The sequence below is a fragment of the Gallus gallus genome, chromosome 2 (assembly GCF_016699485.2).
Source record: "Gallus gallus isolate bGalGal1 chromosome 2, bGalGal1.mat.broiler.GRCg7b, whole genome shotgun sequence".
Taxonomy (NCBI): Eukaryota; Metazoa; Chordata; class Aves; order Galliformes; family Phasianidae; genus Gallus; species Gallus gallus.
The window spans coordinates 94815414-94835371 of record NC_052533.1 but is presented as its reverse complement, the minus strand read 5'-3'; the positions used below and the strand labels follow the sequence as shown (position 1 = coordinate 94835371).

The window sequence follows — 19958 nt, the reverse complement described above, 5'->3', positions numbered from 1 at the left end:
TGACATTCACGGAGATTAATGTTTCCCTGCAGAGAAGGATCTGTGTGTCCCTGATGGACAACAGGTTGGCCATGAGCCAGCAGTGTGCCCTTGCGGCCAGGAAGGCCAATGATGTCCTGGGGTGCATTAAAAAGAGTATGGCCAGCAGGTCGAGGGAGGTGATTCCTCCCCATCTGCTCTTGCCCTAGTGAGGCCACACTGAAGTGCTATGCCCATGTCTGGGCTCCCCAGTACAAGAAAGATGGGGAGCTACTGGAAAGAGTCCAGCAGAGGGCCACAGAAATGATTTGGGGCCTGGAGTATCTCTGTTCTCAGGAAAGGCTGTAAGGCCTGGGACTGTTCAGCTTGGAGAAGGAAGACTGAAAGGAGATCTTATAAACTCTTATAAATATCTAAATGGTGGATCACTTCCATCTAGACAGAACAATAATGAAGTACTCTTCCACTGTTTTAATCACTCTATCTACTCCGAGAGATAAGTAATAATGTTTTTTGAAGAACTTTTGTTTTTCTCCATTTTCCTGCATGTCATATAATCCTGAAAGTCTGAAGACGTACAAACTCCTTATTCATAACTCACAAACGTGCTGCTGCTGTGTAGTGAATGCTGCTGTAGGACTATATTATGGGAGTACATTCTAGGAGAAATTTCAGTGAGTTCCCACCCAGAGATTCAGCTGGCAGGAAGTAGATCCAATTTCTATGCCTTGTGCTAGGGTAAAGAAAACCATAAGCTTGTGGACAGAATGCAGAATATGGATGATGTCCACTTGTTCAGTGTAATTTTTCCCTAATCTAACATTAAAATAATTCCAATATCTGTCTGGGACTTCATTTCTTGTATTGATACTACAGCAATTCAAAATACTCTATCAGAATAGAGTTGGCAGACATCATTTTCAATCCTGTTTTCTTATGCTTAGTGATAACATGCTTTGTATGCTGTTAATCATAGAATGGATGAGGTCATAATGTCTGAGGGTAGATAAAAAAATGTTCTTTACATAGATATGCTTGGAAAATCAACAAAAACAAAATAAAAAATTGGGTTTATTTACATTTTTTTTGTATTTCTTTCACTGATATAAAAGCCTAGAAATATTAATACTGTATTTGCTGTTGTTAACAAATACACTGAGAGAACGTTTATCTCTGAAAATTTGTTTTATACGACAATGAGACTTCTGCTTTTATTCTTTTTTTCCAGACATTCTATTTGAGCTGTCAGATAGCTTGTTGCAGTTTCTCTGCTTGTTTTATTTCTGATTATATTTTTTTTTTCTATTTCTTAGATGTTTCTGAAAAACGGGTTATGCTACGTTTTTACAGTTTAAAATGATGATTTGATAACAGTGAAATCTGGTTTTACCTTCATTTTCTGATGTTGTGTTTGTTTGTAGAATTGCACTATTAGTTGAAAAAGTTTCCCTAAGATCTATCAATTATTTGGTGATATTTCTGGATATGGTATTTCCTGTGATAATTTATTATAAAGCATAACATGGGTATGCGATATTATTCCACAAGTAACAGAAGTTGGAGTTGGAGCTGGAGCTGGAAGTCTTTCCCTGCTGATTTATTCTCATCAGCTTGAATGATAAAACAAATCTACCCAGCTCAATCACCTTTCTTTCTTTCCTGGCCTCAAACTAACATATCTTAACCATAACTCAGACATAGATTCAGGAAGGATAGTTAATCTTTGGTGAATAATTTCTGCAATGGGCCTGCTGTTATAGTACGTCAGTGTCAAGTCACTCATCACATACGTCAGGGATACTGTGCCCTATTTCCTTCTGCTGAGAAAGAGAAAATTTTTCATGCTTTGCCAGGAAAAAAAGCTGTTTCCCTGAGTGGTGTGACTCCACTGTGGCTTGCAACAGCCACAACCCTGAGAAGGGCCAAAAATGCCAGACTACACTGCCCAGCTCTGGTTTTGTGAGTGTCATTTGCTGATTATGCATAACTGAGGCTTACAGACACATCTGTTATTTGTTTAGGATGCTTCCTTTTCACATCCATACTTTGCAAGAGTAGTGGAGGGTAATTTTATGTCTCTTGAGAGGAAAAAGTTGTCCAACATCTATATAAAAGGTTATCTGAAGATGCTGTTATTACAGAATTGCAGAACAGCTGAGTTCGGAAGGTTATCTCTGGAGGCCAGCTAGCCCAAGTCCTTCTTAAGCACAGCCACCCAAAGTCCAGGCAGCTTCTGACAATATCCAAGGAGATCCCACAGCCCCCAACAACCTCTCTGGACAACCTTTGTTGCGTCAGGCACCTGCATAGCACATAAGTTCTCCCCAGTATACAGAGGAACCTCCTGTGCTTCACTTTGTGCCCACTGCCTCTTGTCCTGGCACTGTGTATCACCAAAAAGAGCGTGGCTCCATCTTCTTTATACCTTTCCTTCAATTATTTTAACATACTGATAATATTTTCACTAAGTGTCCTCTTTACTAAGCTGAGCAGTCTGGACAGAGGAACGTCCTGTTTGTTTCTAGAGATAGGCTTGCTTTGAGAGAATATTCTTTAATTAAATTGCATTTATCTTAGCCATGTATTTGGCATAACTAAAGAAGAATGGGTATTTCTCCAGCAGAAGTATCTTATACTAACCGATCTCCTTTCATAACTCTGTCTCAGCTTTACCTGGGGTCAGTACAGACTGCCTTTCCAGATCTTTATTAATGTTAATTCTGGAGAAATAAATAGAATCGTGGATCATCTAAAGCCAACTTTTATGGCATTGTATTATTATTCAAATTTTATGGAAAACTGGAAAAAATAACATTGCTTTAAAAAGCAGAAGAGAAACAAAAGATCTGCATTATTACATTTTTTCCTCAATAAGACAATTTTTTCCCCAGTCTAGGAAACACCTTTGCCACATAATCTGAACTATTGGAGAAGAAAATGTAACCAGATATCTTACTCATACTTACCCAGGAGTATTAGTAGGCAAGCCAAAACAGCAACTAAAGCTTCTGTGCTGAGGCCTATGGAATACAGGAAAGCTCCATATCGACAGTATAAGGTGTTCACTTCAGTATCACAGTCACAGACAGTGACAGTGAGTGTATTTGTGCTTGTAAGTGGTGGAGATCCATTATCCAGAATTAAGATTGGCAAGAAGAAATAAAACTGCTCTTTTCTACTGAAGCCACTTCCTGCTGTGAAAATTCCAGCTGTGTTATCTAGAAGATAAATTTCACATGATATACATTTTGCATTTTGTAACAATAAAAATGCAGTGGAATCAAACCTACTTAAAAACAATGCTAAATATTACTGAAGTTAAGAAAATAAGTCCGGTTATTGACACGTGTCCTTTGCTTGTGTGAACTGTGAATAAATGCATTTAATTTGTCATATATTTTCCAGGTTCACTAATAAAATTTGTTTTTAAAGCTGTGTTTTTTAATGTTCACTATCAGACTGTGTAAAAAGTCAATTTGCCTCCTATTTATGAGCTCCCCTCAAGCACTAGAAGGCTGAATTGAGGTCTCCCCAGAGCCTTCTCCTCTCTCCTTGCTGAAGTGATGAAGTAACAGGTATGTAGTAACAGCAATTTTTTCCTGGCAGTCTTGTTGCATAGATAAGTAGTAATGGGATGTACCAACTTTCTTGTTAAAATCATCTCTTACATTAAGAGTATAAACTCAAAGGAGTAACTATATTTTTCATCTGAGATCTTTTTATTCCTTGACATGAAATCATCTTTTGTTGTTTAGTTACAATAACACTTTCATTTTAAGCGAACAATTTTCTAATTGCTAATGTGAGGAGAGTTAGATCCATTCATCTCTATTAGAGTTTTTAATGACTCTACCTTGATTATCTTTGACAGTAAAATGTGAGCTGTTTGTGGCCTGAGCCAATGAGAAGTAAAATCGGTGATTTTCTGCTGAATCATCTTTATCCACTGCACTGATGTTTTGAATTAGCTGAAAAGAGATAAGCACAATTGTTTAAGAATTAAAGTGTTTAACAATCCTTTAAAATTGTAAAAGAGCATATCAGATATAATGTTAAACTGCTAATACTAGAAAATACATTTATAAATACATATTAAATACATGTTATGTGCTCACAAATATCCAGCTCTCATACCCAAATAGTCAAATCAAGACTGGTATTCTGCAAATATTTTACTTTGTGATTTTTCTTCATCGGTTTAGGACAGATGGGCATTAAAATCCTCAGAAAATATAAGATTTCCCAGATCAAAAGACAAGGGGCAGATGGTATTTCCATAAATAAAAAGGAGCACAAAATAATCATATACTTGAATGAATTCCTCTATACAAAATACATTTCCTTTGAGCCCACAAACACATTGACATCATTCATCTGATATTCTGTAGCAGCAGTAAGAGAGATGTTTACAAATTCATGTGCTGAATTGTTGGTTTTGAATATTATAACAGACTGATAATGGAATTTCTTGGCCTATTTTTGGTCAAGAATGTAAAATTGCCTTCATTCACAAACATGTAATGATAAAATAAAATCAAAACATTTAGTGTTCAATATATTTTATCGCTATAAATAAGGAAAAACGTTATATTTAATAAATTCAATGTGTTTCTGCTAATAAAAATGGGGCTTCTTTGTTTAGTTTTTTGGTTTTTTTCCTTTACTTTTACCAGTAAATATTTAGTTAACTGAGCATCCACATATAGTAGTGAAAATAATCACTGATATCACTGACTATAAGGAAATCAAGCTGATGAAAAGTCAAAAAAAAAATCACATCCAATTTGAACTTAGTTTTATCAGTCGTTTCATGCCTTGTAGATATTTCTATCCAATAACCTTGCACCTTCAAATTTCCCCAAACCAGAAATCACACAAATCCACTAAGCACTACTTTAAAAACAAAAACAGTAGTAAGTCAGTGGAAGCAACTAGAGCCTTCCACCTGTGCCTTTGAAGACTCCTTCCTGATTAAGCTTTCTTTTAGTGGAAGAGTGAGGAATTCAGTGTTTGTTTTCTTCTAAAGCAAGCTAAGTTTGAAATCTACAAAACAGTGTAAAGTGTGGTGTATACCCCAGAAGCTTTATATTCTTAGTATTCTTCCCTTTTTATACGTGAAATTTAATTCAAACCTGTAATTTCAAAATATTTTATTACTAGTAGTGAGAGGAGTGATTGCTCATTGATACACCTAGTGACAGTGTGCAAAGGCTGTAGCTTAGAGTAAAGGCCAGTCAGAATACATTGTGCATACATAGCTTTATCATATTTTTATATTCTAAGAGATGGCAATGAGTACATTGCCCCAACATTAATCACGTACCCCTAGAATTCGGGTGAAGATTTCCCTTCTTTTCTTCTATGAACATTTCATTATGTAGGAAAATAATATTGAATGAGTAGTTTTCATTTTTACTGTAACTGAAGACTAATTTATTATATGTAAAGCAGTAAGTAAATTAATGCTTTTTTTCTTATCTCTAACTCAAAATGCTCTGCATACATAATTAGTAACAAAAATTACTAAGCAAGCTGCAACACTGAAGTTATTTCATATGTGCTCTCCAAATTATATGAATTCAGAATTGCCAGAATTAATATGTATTAGAGAAGACAGCATTAATTCAGTTTGTAGGTGCAACCAGTACAGCTTGTCTTCAGCTGAATTCTGTTTCCTGCATAACAGAAATGGTATGAGGTTTTAACCCAACATCCACAAAATACAGGTATATTTTGGGTGCTCAGCTTGCTTCCTGAAGATGCAAGTTATCTCATAGTTTACTTCAAATTTTTGAGCTGCAAATGAAAAGTTAAATAACTAATGCCTTCAGAATTAAACTTTCTGGGAAATACATATTTGCTGAGATATCTCTGGAATAGTTTTGGCTCATTTTGCATCCTGATTGTTTTTATGCTTTATTGCTTTTAGAATTCAACCATTTGTAGCTATTGCAAACACCTAACAAGAAAAAAATAAAGGGTTCTGGTCATCCTTTGTCAAGTTTACAAGAAGTTATAAAGTCAAAGAGAATTCCAGCTTTTAGATACCTTATTAATAATATACTGATTTGACACTAGTTGTAGCAGTAGTTGGGTAGAGAGCTATTCTTGATAGCCACTTTCAGGCTCAAGTTATTTTGAGATTAATATATTTAATTCTGTTAGGGTAGATAAAGTGTTGCTTTTTTTTTTTTTTTTTTTTTCTTCAGTGAGAAAGAAACATGTTGTGATCAATATATAACTGGCTTATGGGTTGTAGGATATTACAGAACTGTAACATGAAACGGATAGCAAAAAATCCATTCAAAACATCTGATAAGCATGATGATGGATTTAGAGTACTGCCAAAATAAAACTATATTTTTTGCATTCATTTATATTGTAAAATTTCAGATGACTCTCTCTCAGTCATAAGAAAACACAAAATTATTTTGTTTGAATGCTTTTCAGAGGATAAAGCTCTGTACAGTTGTCTGTAACTCTTGCAAAAGCCCTTTACAAGGACAGGGATGTTTCACAGTAAGTAAAGCTTCTTAGAATCTTACAGGAAAAAAATAAAAATAAAAATAAATCAAGTAATTTTCTCAGTTCTTAGGTATTGTTTACTGCCTCTAGGACTGGATATTTAGAACAGCACGAATTATTTATTTTTATTCATGATGCATTATATATTCTTTATTATAGCCTTGTATACTCTAGGACTACACATCATGTCACTCTTTTATTGTAAATTAGGCAGGACCCAAGAAAAAGTCATTAAAATAAAATTTAACTTTTGACATTATCTTTCCTTCTACAGTGTTCTTCTTTTCTCTTCTCCAAGCTTTGTAAGCTGGGAGATGCAAATCTATTACAAAATATTTTTGTCACATGATCTTTTGTCACAAATTAAGTCTGTGTTTTATGTACTGTGAAACTTTTTAGAATTATCAGTATTATTTTGATTCAATTAAGAGGGGAAAATACATATCAGTCTTCTGAAATTGGTATTTCACACTATACACATATCAACATAACTGATTTTAAAATTAGACAAAATGCATCCTATGCTTGCAGTACTGCAGTAGTCAATGTTAGAGGAAAAAATAATATCTCCAATTAAATTTTCATAATAATGAGAAAAATGACTGCTAATTCATGCACACTTACCTGACCAGGTACTGCATTTTCACAAACAAATGTTTCATAATATTTAGAGAATTCTGGTGCATGGTCATTTACATCAAGAACTTGGATATATACATTTGCTTCTGAAATTTTTTCAGGATTTCCTAATGATTAAAAAAGGCAGAAATTCAATGCTGCAAATTAACTATTATATATTTTAAGGTAATGTAGACATTAGAAAACTTTATTACATTTGATGGAGAAGAAAGTAGCCACGGAGATCTACAGACACATTATATATTAAATTGCTTTTATTTATTTTGTTCAAATTTAACCTATAAAATGATTTAGCATGTTCCTTTGAAGTTAGAACAACAAATTTAATCTTAATTGCTAAAACAGAAAAGAGGGTGCTGAGATTTTTCTTTTTGTTTTAGGAGAGTTCTATCTATAAAAAGGTGGGTTTTTTTGTTTGTTTGTTTGTTTGTTTTTGTTTTTGTTTGGTTGGTTGGTTTGGTTTTTTAATTATCCAACACATCATGTTAAAATACAATAATATATCTTGAAATATATAAGGATGTTCCTCACAGAAGTTTGGATTTTTCATTCTTCCCTTTACTAAGTTGGAAATTGAATTAAATGTAAAAAATAAAATCTGATTTGGAGAAATTAAATGAAGTTTAGTTCATGCAGAACAGCTTGCTGTACTAATCAATGTTATTGTAATGACTGGTCACAAGCTTTTAAGAAAATGAGTAACATTTTCTTGCTACCCTTACTTACATGATGCTCTTTTACCATACTACACTCCTGTCATGGTATTTCAAGATTTTTACGTTTTTAGTGAAAATCCCAGCAAAACTTAGATACTTGCAAAACACTTCTGCCACTGTCAGCCATATATTACTTGCAGTGGACACTGATACTTAATCTGAGTAAAGCCAGAAAGCTGACTAGTCCCAAGTATATATTTGTAAAGAACTCAGTTTACCTAGTCACTGGTAGACTTAATAGAATGAGATTACGATTTTGTTCTGAGTATTATTTGCACAATAGATTTAATTCTTAGGCATTTGGTACTTATGAAAGCTGTACTTCCTCCGTTACATGGGTTACTTTACTACTGTGGCTTTAGATAAAAAACTATGTCAGTATATCCTTTTCCCCTATGAAAAGGAAATAAAAATTTGTCTATATAAGGCACTTCTATTCCTGCACTTTCTGCATTTATACATAGTTACATTGCTGTAACTATCTTAGATGAGGAAAAAATAATCTTAACTATAGTAATGTAGCACTATAAGATTGTGTGTGTATTAGGTCTAAACAAACTTTATGCAACACAAACGTTCATAAGTGCCACCTGGTCCTGGTTTCAGCTGGGATAAAGTTTTATTCAGCTGGTATGGTGCTGTGTCTTGGATTTAGGAAGAAAATAATACTGATAACACACCAATGTTTTAGTTGTTGCAGGACAATCCTTACACAAAGTCAGCGATTTTCCTGCTTCTCATGCTGCCTTGCCACTGATAGAGCTGGAGGTGCATGAGAAGCTGAGAAGGGATGGAACCAGTACAGATGACTCACACTGGCCAAAGGGATATTCCACACCATATGATAGGGAGTCAAATAAAGTGTGCCACCTTTTATGTCAGTGACCAGCTGGACTGCATGAAGCTCTGTATGGGGATGGATAAGGAGCTGACTGAGAGTTTATGGGTTGTGATTAAACGGAGAGAAGGGACAGGTGACGTTATTGTGGGGTCTGGTACAGGCCACCTGATCAGGAAGAATAGGTGGATGAGGCCCTGTATAGATGGATAGGACTGGTCTCACATTCACAAGTCCTGGTGATCACAGGGGAACTTAACTGAACCTATACCTGCTAGAAAAACAACACAGTAGAGCGTTTGCAATTGAGAAGGTTTCCACTGTGCATTGATGGTAACTTCCTTCTCCAAGTGGCTGAAGAACCAATGAGGAGAGATGCTGTACTGGACCTTATTCTCACCAACAAAGAAGGGCTTGCTGGGAATGTGAAAGTAAAAGGCAGTCTTGACTTCAGTGACCACGAAATGGTCAAGATCCTTAAGGCAGTGAGGAGAGTGCAAGCTCACAGCCCTGGAGTTTGGGAGAACAGACACTGGCCTTTTCAAAGATCTGCTTGATAGAGTACTGCAGGAAAAAGCCCTGGATGGAAGAGAGGCCCAAGGAAGCAGGTTAATATTCAAAGATCGTTTTCTCCAAGCTCAGGAGAAATGCATCCCAACAAAGAGGAAGTTAGGTGAAAATTCTAGTAGGTGTGCATGAAAGAACAAAGAGATTCTGGTCAAACTCATACAAAAGAAAAGGAACTTACAGAGGGTAGAAGAAAGGACAAGTAACCTGGAATGAATACAGAGATGTTTTCTGACTAGCCAGGAATCAAATCAGGAAAGCCAAAACCTAGACAGAATTCAATCTTTCCAGGGACAAATGCTACAAGAAAGACTTCTACAAGTTACCTCAGTAATGAAAGAATGACTAGGGAAAATGTGAAGAAGATCTGGCTATGCAGGACAATGAAAAGATGGAGGTACTGAATGCCGTATTTGACTCAGTCTTTGCCAGCAAGACTGGCCTTCAGGAATTCCAGGTCCTAGCATCCAGGCTGAATGGCTGGAGCTAGGAAGACATGTCCTTGATGGAAGATTAAGTTGAGGAATAGTTGAACAATTCAGATGTTCAAAATTCCATGATCCCTGATGGGATGAACCCAAGAATGCTGAGGGAGCTGGCAGCTGTGATTGCAAGGCTACTCTTGTACAAGCCGGATGAGCAGACAGTGAGGTGGATCAAAAACTAGCCAAACAACCAGACACAGATGGCTGTGATCAGTGGCACAAAGTCTAGTTGGAGACCTGGAACAAACAGAGGTCCTGTCCTTGTTAACATCTTCATTAATTGTCTCCACAATATGGTAGAGTACATTCTTAGTATATTTTGCACGTGACATGAAATGGGGGAAAATTACTTACCAGAGAGCCATGTAACCATCCAGAGAGAACCTGACAGGCTACAGAGTTGTGCTGACAAAAAATGCATGAAGGAGAAGTGCAGAGTCCCACACCTGGAGAATAACAACCCCAGGCACCAGTGAGTGCTACTCAAGTGGGAAGCAGCTGTGCAGAAAAGGGCCTGGGGACACTGGTGAACCCCAAGTTGAGCATGAGTCACAAAGAGTCTGTGACTAATCCAGCTCCTCTGTTTTGGAAATGGTAGCAAAGCCTGTTCCTGAGAAATGATAGCCAATCTTGACTAACTATCCCCAGTTTTATTGTTCAGCATGATATCATACAATATAGAATATTGTTTTGGTCAGTTTGGGTCAACTGTCGTGGTTCTGTTCCCTTCAAGCTCCTGGAGGACCCTCAGCCTTTTCACTGGCAGATCAGTATGAGAAGCAGGAATATACTGATGTATTATCAACATTATTTTCAATCTAGATCCAAGACACAGCACCATACCAGCTACAGTGAAGAAAATTGACTCTATCCCTGCTGAAATCAGGACACACCTGAAACCAACAGAAAAAAAGATCTGCACATACTGAATACCCCTTGGAAGAGTTTCATCTATCAGCAGATTCAATGCACACTTACATGGCACTAATCATCACTTAGCTCTTAGAAAGGTCTTCCTTCACCCCAGTGTAATACATTACTGCAGGAGGCAAGAATTTTCATGGCAATGGTATCATTCACATTAACTTAACTGTATTGTAGGATAAGGGCCATATGGAAGACATTTTCCAGTGAATAAATTCATTTTTAAAAATTCCACGAGCCCTAAATATCTATTTGCCTAAATACCTGACAACATCACAAACTGTTCTGTCTAAAACACAAGTATGTTACTTTCAGGAATATTAATTATAGCACCTCATGATGTGTGTTAGTATCACTGCTTCTGATCCATCCGGAATAACTGAAGGAATTTTCTTAAAATAGTCAAATGAGCATTAAAGAGAAAACCTTTCTGTCTTATCTCAAATGGAAGGGTTTGGGTGGTTCTTACATTGTTTTTAAATGTATAATTACTTCATTGCTTGCAGAAAACATCTGGTTGGTTGATTTTTTTTTTTTTTTTTTTGATCTTATGGAATTTGTGCTGAAACTTTTGATTCTTTTGCCAAAAGAAATGGCAGCAAAAGCAACTAACACAGAGAAAAAGGGCTAGATGCTCAGCAGTGTCACATTGCTATTTCTCCTGTGAAATCATTAGATAATATAAGGGCAATGTAACAATGCTTGGTTTACTTTTTAAATAAATATAAAAAGTAATGCACATCCCATTTAGAAATGATACAGTGTAGGACTGGTGTAGGACTGAAACTGTTTTATGTAGGTCAGAATAGCATGTATAAGGCAGAGTGGTGGCTGGACTTGTATCTAAAAGAAAGCTTTGTGATTCTTACTGGGAATTGGGGAATACCTTTGGTGGCTTCAGACATATACAAATATGTGTATACATATATGGCACGGGAAAAGCCCATATACCTTGTCCAATTCCTAACTTGCTTGCTCACAAAATTCATGTATTCCACATTGGATGGCTACTGTCAAATACTTGAACAAGCACAGCACCTTGCAGAATGGAGCTGACATTCCCATCTGCTTTCTTTCACCAACTAACCTATATATTTTTTTCACCTCATCACTAGATTTGGGTTGTCCTTTTGTTGTTGTTGTTTTTTTTGTTTTGTTTTGGATTTTTATTTTAACCTCAGTGTATTGTAAAATAACAAGAAAGAACATTCCCCAAATTGCCATTGGAAAATAACAGTGTGGTAGAAGTCTGTTTTTCATGGAAACTGGGGAAAACACTAGAAGTTTAAGGTAATGTAATATTTGTGCTTCCTAACAGATCATTAACTTTTTGCTGTTACACTGAAAACTGATTAACAGTTCCTGCCCTGTTCCTGGTGGTGCTCAAGGACAGGTTGGATGTGGCCCTGGGTATTCTGATCTGGTGAGTGGCAGTTCTGTTCTCAGCAGGAGGCTGAAATTACGTGATCTTTCTGGTCCCTCTCAACCTAAACCATTCTGTGATTCAAATCCTTCTGAAATCATAGGAGTTCAATACCAGGCAATACTGATTTTATCTTTCATGCTTTATACAGAAAAATAGTTGTCAGAATCTGAATACAGTTGTTGATCCTACATTAATCTAAAGATCTTTGTCACAATCTCCAAGAGAGATCACAACTTGAAAATGAAAGTCTGTGAGAACAGAATATCAAATGCAATAGGCTGGATCAGTGTCAAGAATGAATTCTGTGGTCTAGTTACTAGGAATCAAAATAATTTACCAACTTATTTTGGAGCTATGTGGAAAAAAAAAAAAAAAAAAAAAGCGGTATCTACAGGTACAAAATAGAACTCAATACCTGCAGGGTATTAAAAAAGTTTGGGATTAGTATCAGCCAGTAAAAGGAAACTTGGATTAATAAATAATAATAATAATAATGCTAAAACAGGTTTATTTAGTTCCTACTTCATAATATTAAAACATAGTAAAAAGAAAAAATAAAAACAAAAGAAAAAAAAAAGAAACATCTAAAATGTAAAAAGTCTATCAACAAAATTACGTGTGGTCAAAGTGGAGTGAAAATTAATTATATGCTCCAAGACTGAAACCTTCAAAGAGCTGCACATTCTGCAGTCATGCAGCAGTTTTGAAACACACTGTAAATGAATATTTGCAGAACTCTATAGATAAATGATTTGTCTCTTTAGGGTAAGTTTAGGTAAATCTAGTAGTTAACTTTAGCACAGACATATAGATAAATGAGGATCAAAGTAAGCTCAAGCCAATTGCTATCTCTGGGAACTTTTGCCATTCCCCCCTAGTTTGACTGAGAAGTTGTGACACATATTACGCTTACAAATAAAAAAAAAAAAAAAAAAAAGTTTATCAGTTATCATATGACAATAAATCATTGTTAAGTAAATCTGATTGTTTAAGGATTTTTTTGCTCTCATGTGTGGCTAGAATGCTTCTATTTAAGCTTTGCCTTTATAGTCAGTGGAAGCTGAGTAAAACCAAGAAAACCTGATGAAATTTTACTTGATTTCCCTTGATCTGGAACCATCTTTTAGCATAAAGTAGAATAAGACTCAACACATTACATATTCCCACTGCTTGAGTTTAAGGTCCAGTGAATAAGTTCTGCTTCTGGGTACCTTTAAAATATTCTATCCCAACAACATGAGAATAAGATGATGAAGACACAAATCTTGCAGTAGAAGACAAACTCACTAATCTCTGATCTTTGTTATCACAATAGAGGGAGAGAGTTTGGGTCCTGTACAAATGCCAGGACATCAATAGGCCTCCAGAGATGTTACTTCCATAACGAAGTTATGAGATGTATCTCAACTGCAATTAATAGGTAGTGCGGATGAAGTCTAATGTCATTTTGATTTGGCTCCAGTGGAGATACAATGTCAACCACAAAATGCCACATGCACACAGTGCATTTTATGACTATACTTCAAGGAATAAAATGCTACTAGTTCATAATATAAATCATTTCAGGTATGACCACACCAAGGTGACCTATCTTCAATGCTTTTGAATATAGTTTTATAGACAGTGACCTTATCATCATTAAAGAAATAAAGTATAAGTGTATGAAAATAATGAGGGCTCATTTTCTCTGCAATAACTTTCATTGCTATGAAAGATCTACTTTCTCCTGCTGCAGAAGAGACATTCATTTTTACCATTTTATTCTTTCCTTTTTTATTATTTAGCTAAACAGAAAAATCCAGACCAAAGTCATCCTGCTGTGTTTCCATAGTGCTATTCAAGACATGACAAAAATATGCCAGAGATCAGTTTTATCATCACCTGCTAGCTGCCCAAGAACATGAAAAGTAAGGTGTATTTATGTTTTAAAAGTCCCAGAGAAGCTGAAAAGAAAATAATACTATAAATTCCCAAATACAAAATAAAGACTTCAGTGAAAATTGCTACCAGCTCTGCTGCATTGAACTAGCACTATAGCAGAACTATTCTGACATAAATACAGCAGATGCTTCTTTTTGGGAAAAGTGCAACCAATGAATATATATTTAAAATAGATTTACCAATACATAACTTTTTAATGAGATTCAGGAATAAACAAATATGCTAAAAATATTTAGAAAATCTGTCTAATATATTGATTAACCTCCAGTTTTGTATGTTTCTTCTCCTTAAGGGTGAATGTAAAGAGTCGTTAAATACTATCCCAATAATCCTGTTAAATCACTTTTTAAGTCAATAGTTGTTAATTTTCTGGGGCATTGTCTCAGAGTTAGGCAAGCAGATAGCCAGAAGTGCAAACATAGGCAATTTGCATTTGACTTTCAAACAAACTGACAGATGAAACCTATATAAAGGATGTTTCAGAAATTAAATTGGCACTGAAGAGAAGTCCAGCTGATTTAGGCCTTACATTCAGTATTAATTTGAGCCATGGTTTTCTGACTGGTGTTAAATTAGACTCTGGCTAGTTTCATACTAGTCAAAAATCTGGTGTGAAATTAACCAGGGTCTAATTTAACATAAGTTCTTTCACTAAAGGAGCAATTCATATGCTTCAGTTTAACTAGAAAGCATTACAGTTTCAATCCTATTACAATTTCTTTATATATATGTGTGTGTGTGTGTGTATAATAAGGTCATCTTTCATGAAAGAGCAGAGGACCTTAGAGCTCAAATATATTCTGCTTCTATTTAGCTAATCATTTTAATAATGCTTCTTCATGTAGCAAGCAGTAGTAATATAAAGACAAGGAAGCATACATTCTTCATTTAAAAGAAGGCATATTCAGAGGATAATTACAGTTTGCAGTATACAAAGCACAGTGCTCCTTAGAATTCTTACTCACTAGTTTCTGTGGCTGTAACAGTTATGTTGTGCCAAGAAGCTTTCTCTCGGTCCAGAGGTTCAGTTGTAATGATTGTTCCATTGTGTTCATTGATGCTGAACAATCTCTTTAAATGCAAGCCTTGGACAATAGAATACCTGCATCAAAAAAAAAAAAAAAAAAAAAAGGTTCCCTAATATTGAAAATCTCCATCAGAAACAGGGACATACAAAGCTATTGTCGGATAAGAAAACAGAACTGTGCATTTATACATACAAATGAGTGCAGCAGCAACTAAGAAATAATGAAAAATGTACACTTATAAACATTTAAAATTCACTGCTGTCAAGATCAAAGCTCTTCTCTTTATAAAACTAAATATATCTCAGATCTATATTAATGTGAACTGAATCTGAATTGTATTATTCATTCTTCAGGCTCACAGCAGGTGAATGACTTTGCTGAAAAGAAACAGCAAAAGTGCCACTCGTGGAATGAATAACACTAACAGTTAAGTGGATGTATAATGGTAAATCTATTTTATCATTGTTGACATGCTCTGATGCTGAGGGAATGGGCATTATAAAGAAAGAAAGACAACTATCTATAACGAGGTGTCACCTAAAGTAGAAGGTGAATGCAAATCAGTCCACTGCTCCTAAGTTGTCACTTAAAATGCTTTGCAGGCTACTTCCATATGCAGACATGCACATGCACACATACATACATACCATTCAAATGGTTAAAGTCTAACCACTGCTCACAAGCCAAAGATGGACTGAAAAAAGATACCAAAAGTATTGGTTCAAATGGAATGAAATTTGTAGATATAATTCATGACATTGAAAAAGGACTATGTGTCACAACTCGTAGAAGCCAATTTCAGAGAAGAAAAATCTGATTGAAGGATTGAAAGGTTCTTACCATTCCAGTTTCCAGTTCACAAGTTCAATTGTTCCCTCTTTATTTGCACTTTTAATTTTGCTTGATATATATATATATATATTTTATCATAGAATCATAGATTTGTTTGAATTGGAAGGAATCCTTAATGATTTAGACCAACTTCCCTGCGATGATCAGGATCATTATCAGCTAGATCAGGTTGTTCAGAGCCCCATCCAGACTAACCTTGAAGATCTCCAGGGACCAGGCTTCTACCACCTCTCTGGGCAACTCGTTCCAGTGCTTCACCATCCTTACTGTAAAAAAATCTTCCTTATATCCAGTCTAAATCTCCCCTTTTATCTCTTACTGGGACTTAAGACTCTAGCTCAGATTATGCGTTAGCATTTTGATGAGTCTCTAATATTTTACTAATAGTTATTTTTTAGCCTGTTTGAAAAATCACTAAGAGAATAAACTAAGAAATCTCATAAAGCCAATGATAGTATTTTTCATTTAAGCCAAAGCCTTGTATTTTGAAAACTTCTGTTTTAGCAGTTCATAATTCAATATTACCTTTTTTTAGATATATAGAAGCTACATGAGTATTCTTCATCCTCTGCATCCAAAGCTTGTTGGAAGTTTTCTGACACTGTTTCCCTTGGATTTTTGTTTTGTTTTGTTTTGTTTTGTTGTTGTTATTAATTTGATTAATCATCAGTAACTGTTAGAAAATCAGTGTTGGATGGATTTTAGTTATTTTTTTACAGCTGAGGTACTACTTTTACTACTGCATTTTTTGTTGCATGCCTTTTATTTCTTTATTTATTTAAAAACTAGGGTCCTAATACAACATAGGCAGTTTCCTATATTTTAAGTACCTGTCATCATTTATGATATCAATGGTTTCAAAATTAGATTCTTGCCTATATGTTAAGAGTGGAATGCTGTATTTTAAAGTAATTCAGCAATGCAATGTATGTTTTGCTGTACTGGGGCTACTCAGACATGTCCACAGCATAATGAGTTTCATCAAAATATTTCAGGTTCAAAAGTTGCACTCTGTTTCACATTTTACTGTAGATGCTGCAATATCATCTAAATGAACCATGCCCATTTTTTTATTATTCTTATTTGATGTAACTTGTTTAATAAGTAACAGTAATATGAATATGAAAACATAGCAAATGTCTTTGCATGACAATACTTCTGAATATATATATGTGTGTGTATTTGATTTTACCATTAGGATCCTAGTAAGTTAATCTACATGCCATAAATTATTTTGTATGTCATTCATTTGTCCCTTAATGCTAACTTCTTTAAATGGCTGAATACAGTAATGTCAGGTAACTCAATAAGCAATTTTTAATTATAAACTCAATTTTAAAGATTAAATGTGTGTTTCCTCCCTTAAGAAGCAGCATAATTAATTTATAAAACTAAAAGCCTGAGGGATTCTTTTTACGTAATATCTCTTTGTGGTTATAGTTGCAGATGTAGGGAGCTGGTAAATTTTGATCATGTTGAGGTGAGAAGATGCCAGTGGAGCTGTTCTGTGTCTTCCTCCCAGCAATGAAACCATCTTTACATATCTCCAGAATTTTGGAAAATAGACTGGAACACCTCCATGCACTTACAGGTTTGGCTGTGGTACCCTGGCTCTTCTGTAATGTACATCTTCTTCCAGACCACTATTTAATCTATTGCACCATCTCAAAATGCTCTTAAAGATGCATGAAACCATTTTATTTTTCTTTTTGGTAGGGGTCAAGATTTGACCTAGAATAGCCCTGGCTATCACAATGAAAGCATGATGAACTGTAAACATGAGCCAAAATAAGGAACACAAATAGCTTTGGGGGCCTTTGGAAATACTATATTTGAGATATGTAGATTTTGAGTTAGGTACCTGACTGAGCTGTCATCATTGTCCAGATCTCTTGCGGATACAGTTCCTACCAATGAGCCACTTACAACTCCTTCAGCAATCTCCATCACGTAGCTCTCCAAGGTGAAAACTGGAGGTTCATCAGCATCTACCACACTGATTTGTACAATAGTTATGTCTTCAAATGGTCCTTCTTTAAGGAAACGATCATCAATGTACCTGTTTACAGCTTTTACTCTAACACTATGTTTTCTCTTGCTCTCATAATCCACTCTCTGTTAAGAAAGAAAATGAGATAAAAATATTTCCTTTTTCACATATGAATTTGAATACAAATCCACACATGGTGTGAAATGAAATACAAAATAATGCTTCTTCTTCTTTTTGGGAGTGTTTTAAAAGTAGAAAATTCTAAGATTTCTTTTTTAAACGTAAAAACACTTCAACAATTAAACTGTACAATGCTGTTGTTTGGAATAACCGTAGGCTAATTTTAACATTATCATTAAACAACACTGTAAATAGGTCTTTCAATAGATAAGAAAAACACCTTCTATAACACAGTTTTATTATTTTTACTGTCATTATATTCTGAAATCTGAACAAAATAAAAGGCAAGCAACAAATGACAACAAAAGTCTCCCCCAAAAAAGAAAAAAAATCCAGAATTTTAATGAACTTAAATTAGAAAAAAAAAACAACAAAAAAAAAAACAGCAGTAACAACAAAAAAAGGTTAAAAAATTCAGTTCTTCAGGCTCCTGAATATCTCTAGAGACTTTATTTCAGATGAAGTGTCAGGTGGCCTGAAATGCTTCCACTGCAAAATAAATCACAAAGTATTAAAGCCTGTGAAGTATCTTAATTCATAAATAAGTATCATAGTAGTGTATTTAGTGCATTTTTAAAGCAATGCAATTGCAAACAAAATCCACTTTCTGTGTTCTTTCTATAGATTCTTTCTTCACTTCAGTTTAACAGGAATTGCTGGAAGATATTTTGTATATTTTAATGATAAAGGTTTTACTGGTGATTGAAAGAAGAGATTAAATATATTGTCACAATGAGGTGCACTGTATTGCACCATGAGGAGTACTATTAAGATATTTTGTCTGCCAATATTTTATTTAGTGGTTACATGAGTGAGAAGGAAAAGGATTTTTTGTTTTATCCCTCCAATATTCCAGTCAAACCACAAAGCCTGAAGAAAGGAAAAAAAAAAAGAAAAGAAAAGAAAAAAAAAGTAGTAGAATACAAATGAATGGGCATTTTACAAAATATATTTCTTGTTTGAGGAAGATCTTCCTCATATTTAGCTATTTTTCAGATTGCTTCTGAAATCTCACCTTCTTTAGTATGATAATTCCTTCCTGAGTCTCCCTGTCAGTAATGATGCCAAAAACATCTGAACTATCTTCTTCAATGAAATAGTTCATGGCTGCATTCTCCCCTATGTCGCTGTCTTCTGCCAAGAGTCTGCCTACAGTTGTGCCCACAGGAGCTTCCTCGGAGACATTCAAATAGTAGAGTCCTAAGGAAACAAATACTGACACAGTTCAGTGATCCATCACGGTTAATAGCTACTGAGGCTATGATGGCCTGGGGCTCGTAGAAAACTGGGAAAAGCCCTTAGCTTTTGCCAGAGCAATGTACCTAGTCCAACGATGGATGGACCCCAGGGGCAAGGTGAGACAACCTTTTCTCCTACAAGTCTCTCTCTCTGAGTTCCATTTCAGTCATTAATAAAAGGCTTAGAAGAATCAGCTATAGCAAGGTGAAAAAACAGTGGAGGGCAGCATTTCCCAGCTACATTTTATTAGTTTCTTCTGCTAGCCCATTTAAATGTCTGCAAGAAACTACCTGGGCAGACAGTCACATCATTTACCAAAAAGGTTACGGTATCTGCCAGAAAATAAATAAATAATTAAATAAATAAAAATGAAGAAAGTAGAGGAAGTAGGTGCTTAAAAATGGTACTTGGAATCCTATTGCTGAGATATTAAGCATAGGTAGGAAAAATTATATGGAAAACAGATTAGTAAGTAATTTGTCTCCAATGCCTCATGAAAAATACAGCAAAGCCTAAAGCGTTTTGATAGTGGTGGGTTTTCTGTTTCTTTATCTTCAGTGTTTGATTATTTTTCTATCCAGTTGTTTTTTGTTTGTTTGTTTGTTTTAAATCTGTAATGCTGAAACCAA

The 19958-nt window shown here is 35.1% G+C and overlaps 1 protein-coding gene across 16 annotated transcripts in view; it reads right to left on the bottom strand.

Moving 5' to 3' along the window:
* CDH19 (cadherin 19) overlaps nucleotides 1-19958 on the bottom strand; it is a 107118-nt gene that overhangs the window by 5206 nt on the left and 81954 nt on the right. For all 16 annotated transcript variants that reach the window (XM_046925061.1, XM_040684834.2, XM_046925060.1 and 13 more), the window contains 6 exons: nucleotides 19106-19290; nucleotides 17782-18035; nucleotides 15006-15142; nucleotides 7129-7250; nucleotides 3833-3947; nucleotides 2946-3197 (listed from right to left, as the gene is read on the bottom strand). In XM_046925061.1, the coding sequence (XP_046781017.1) occupies nucleotides 2946-3197; nucleotides 3833-3947; nucleotides 7129-7250; nucleotides 15006-15142; nucleotides 17782-18035; nucleotides 19106-19290 (1065 nt within the window). The remainder of the gene's footprint in view (nucleotides 1-2945; nucleotides 3198-3832; nucleotides 3948-7128; nucleotides 7251-15005; nucleotides 15143-17781; nucleotides 18036-19105; nucleotides 19291-19958) is intronic.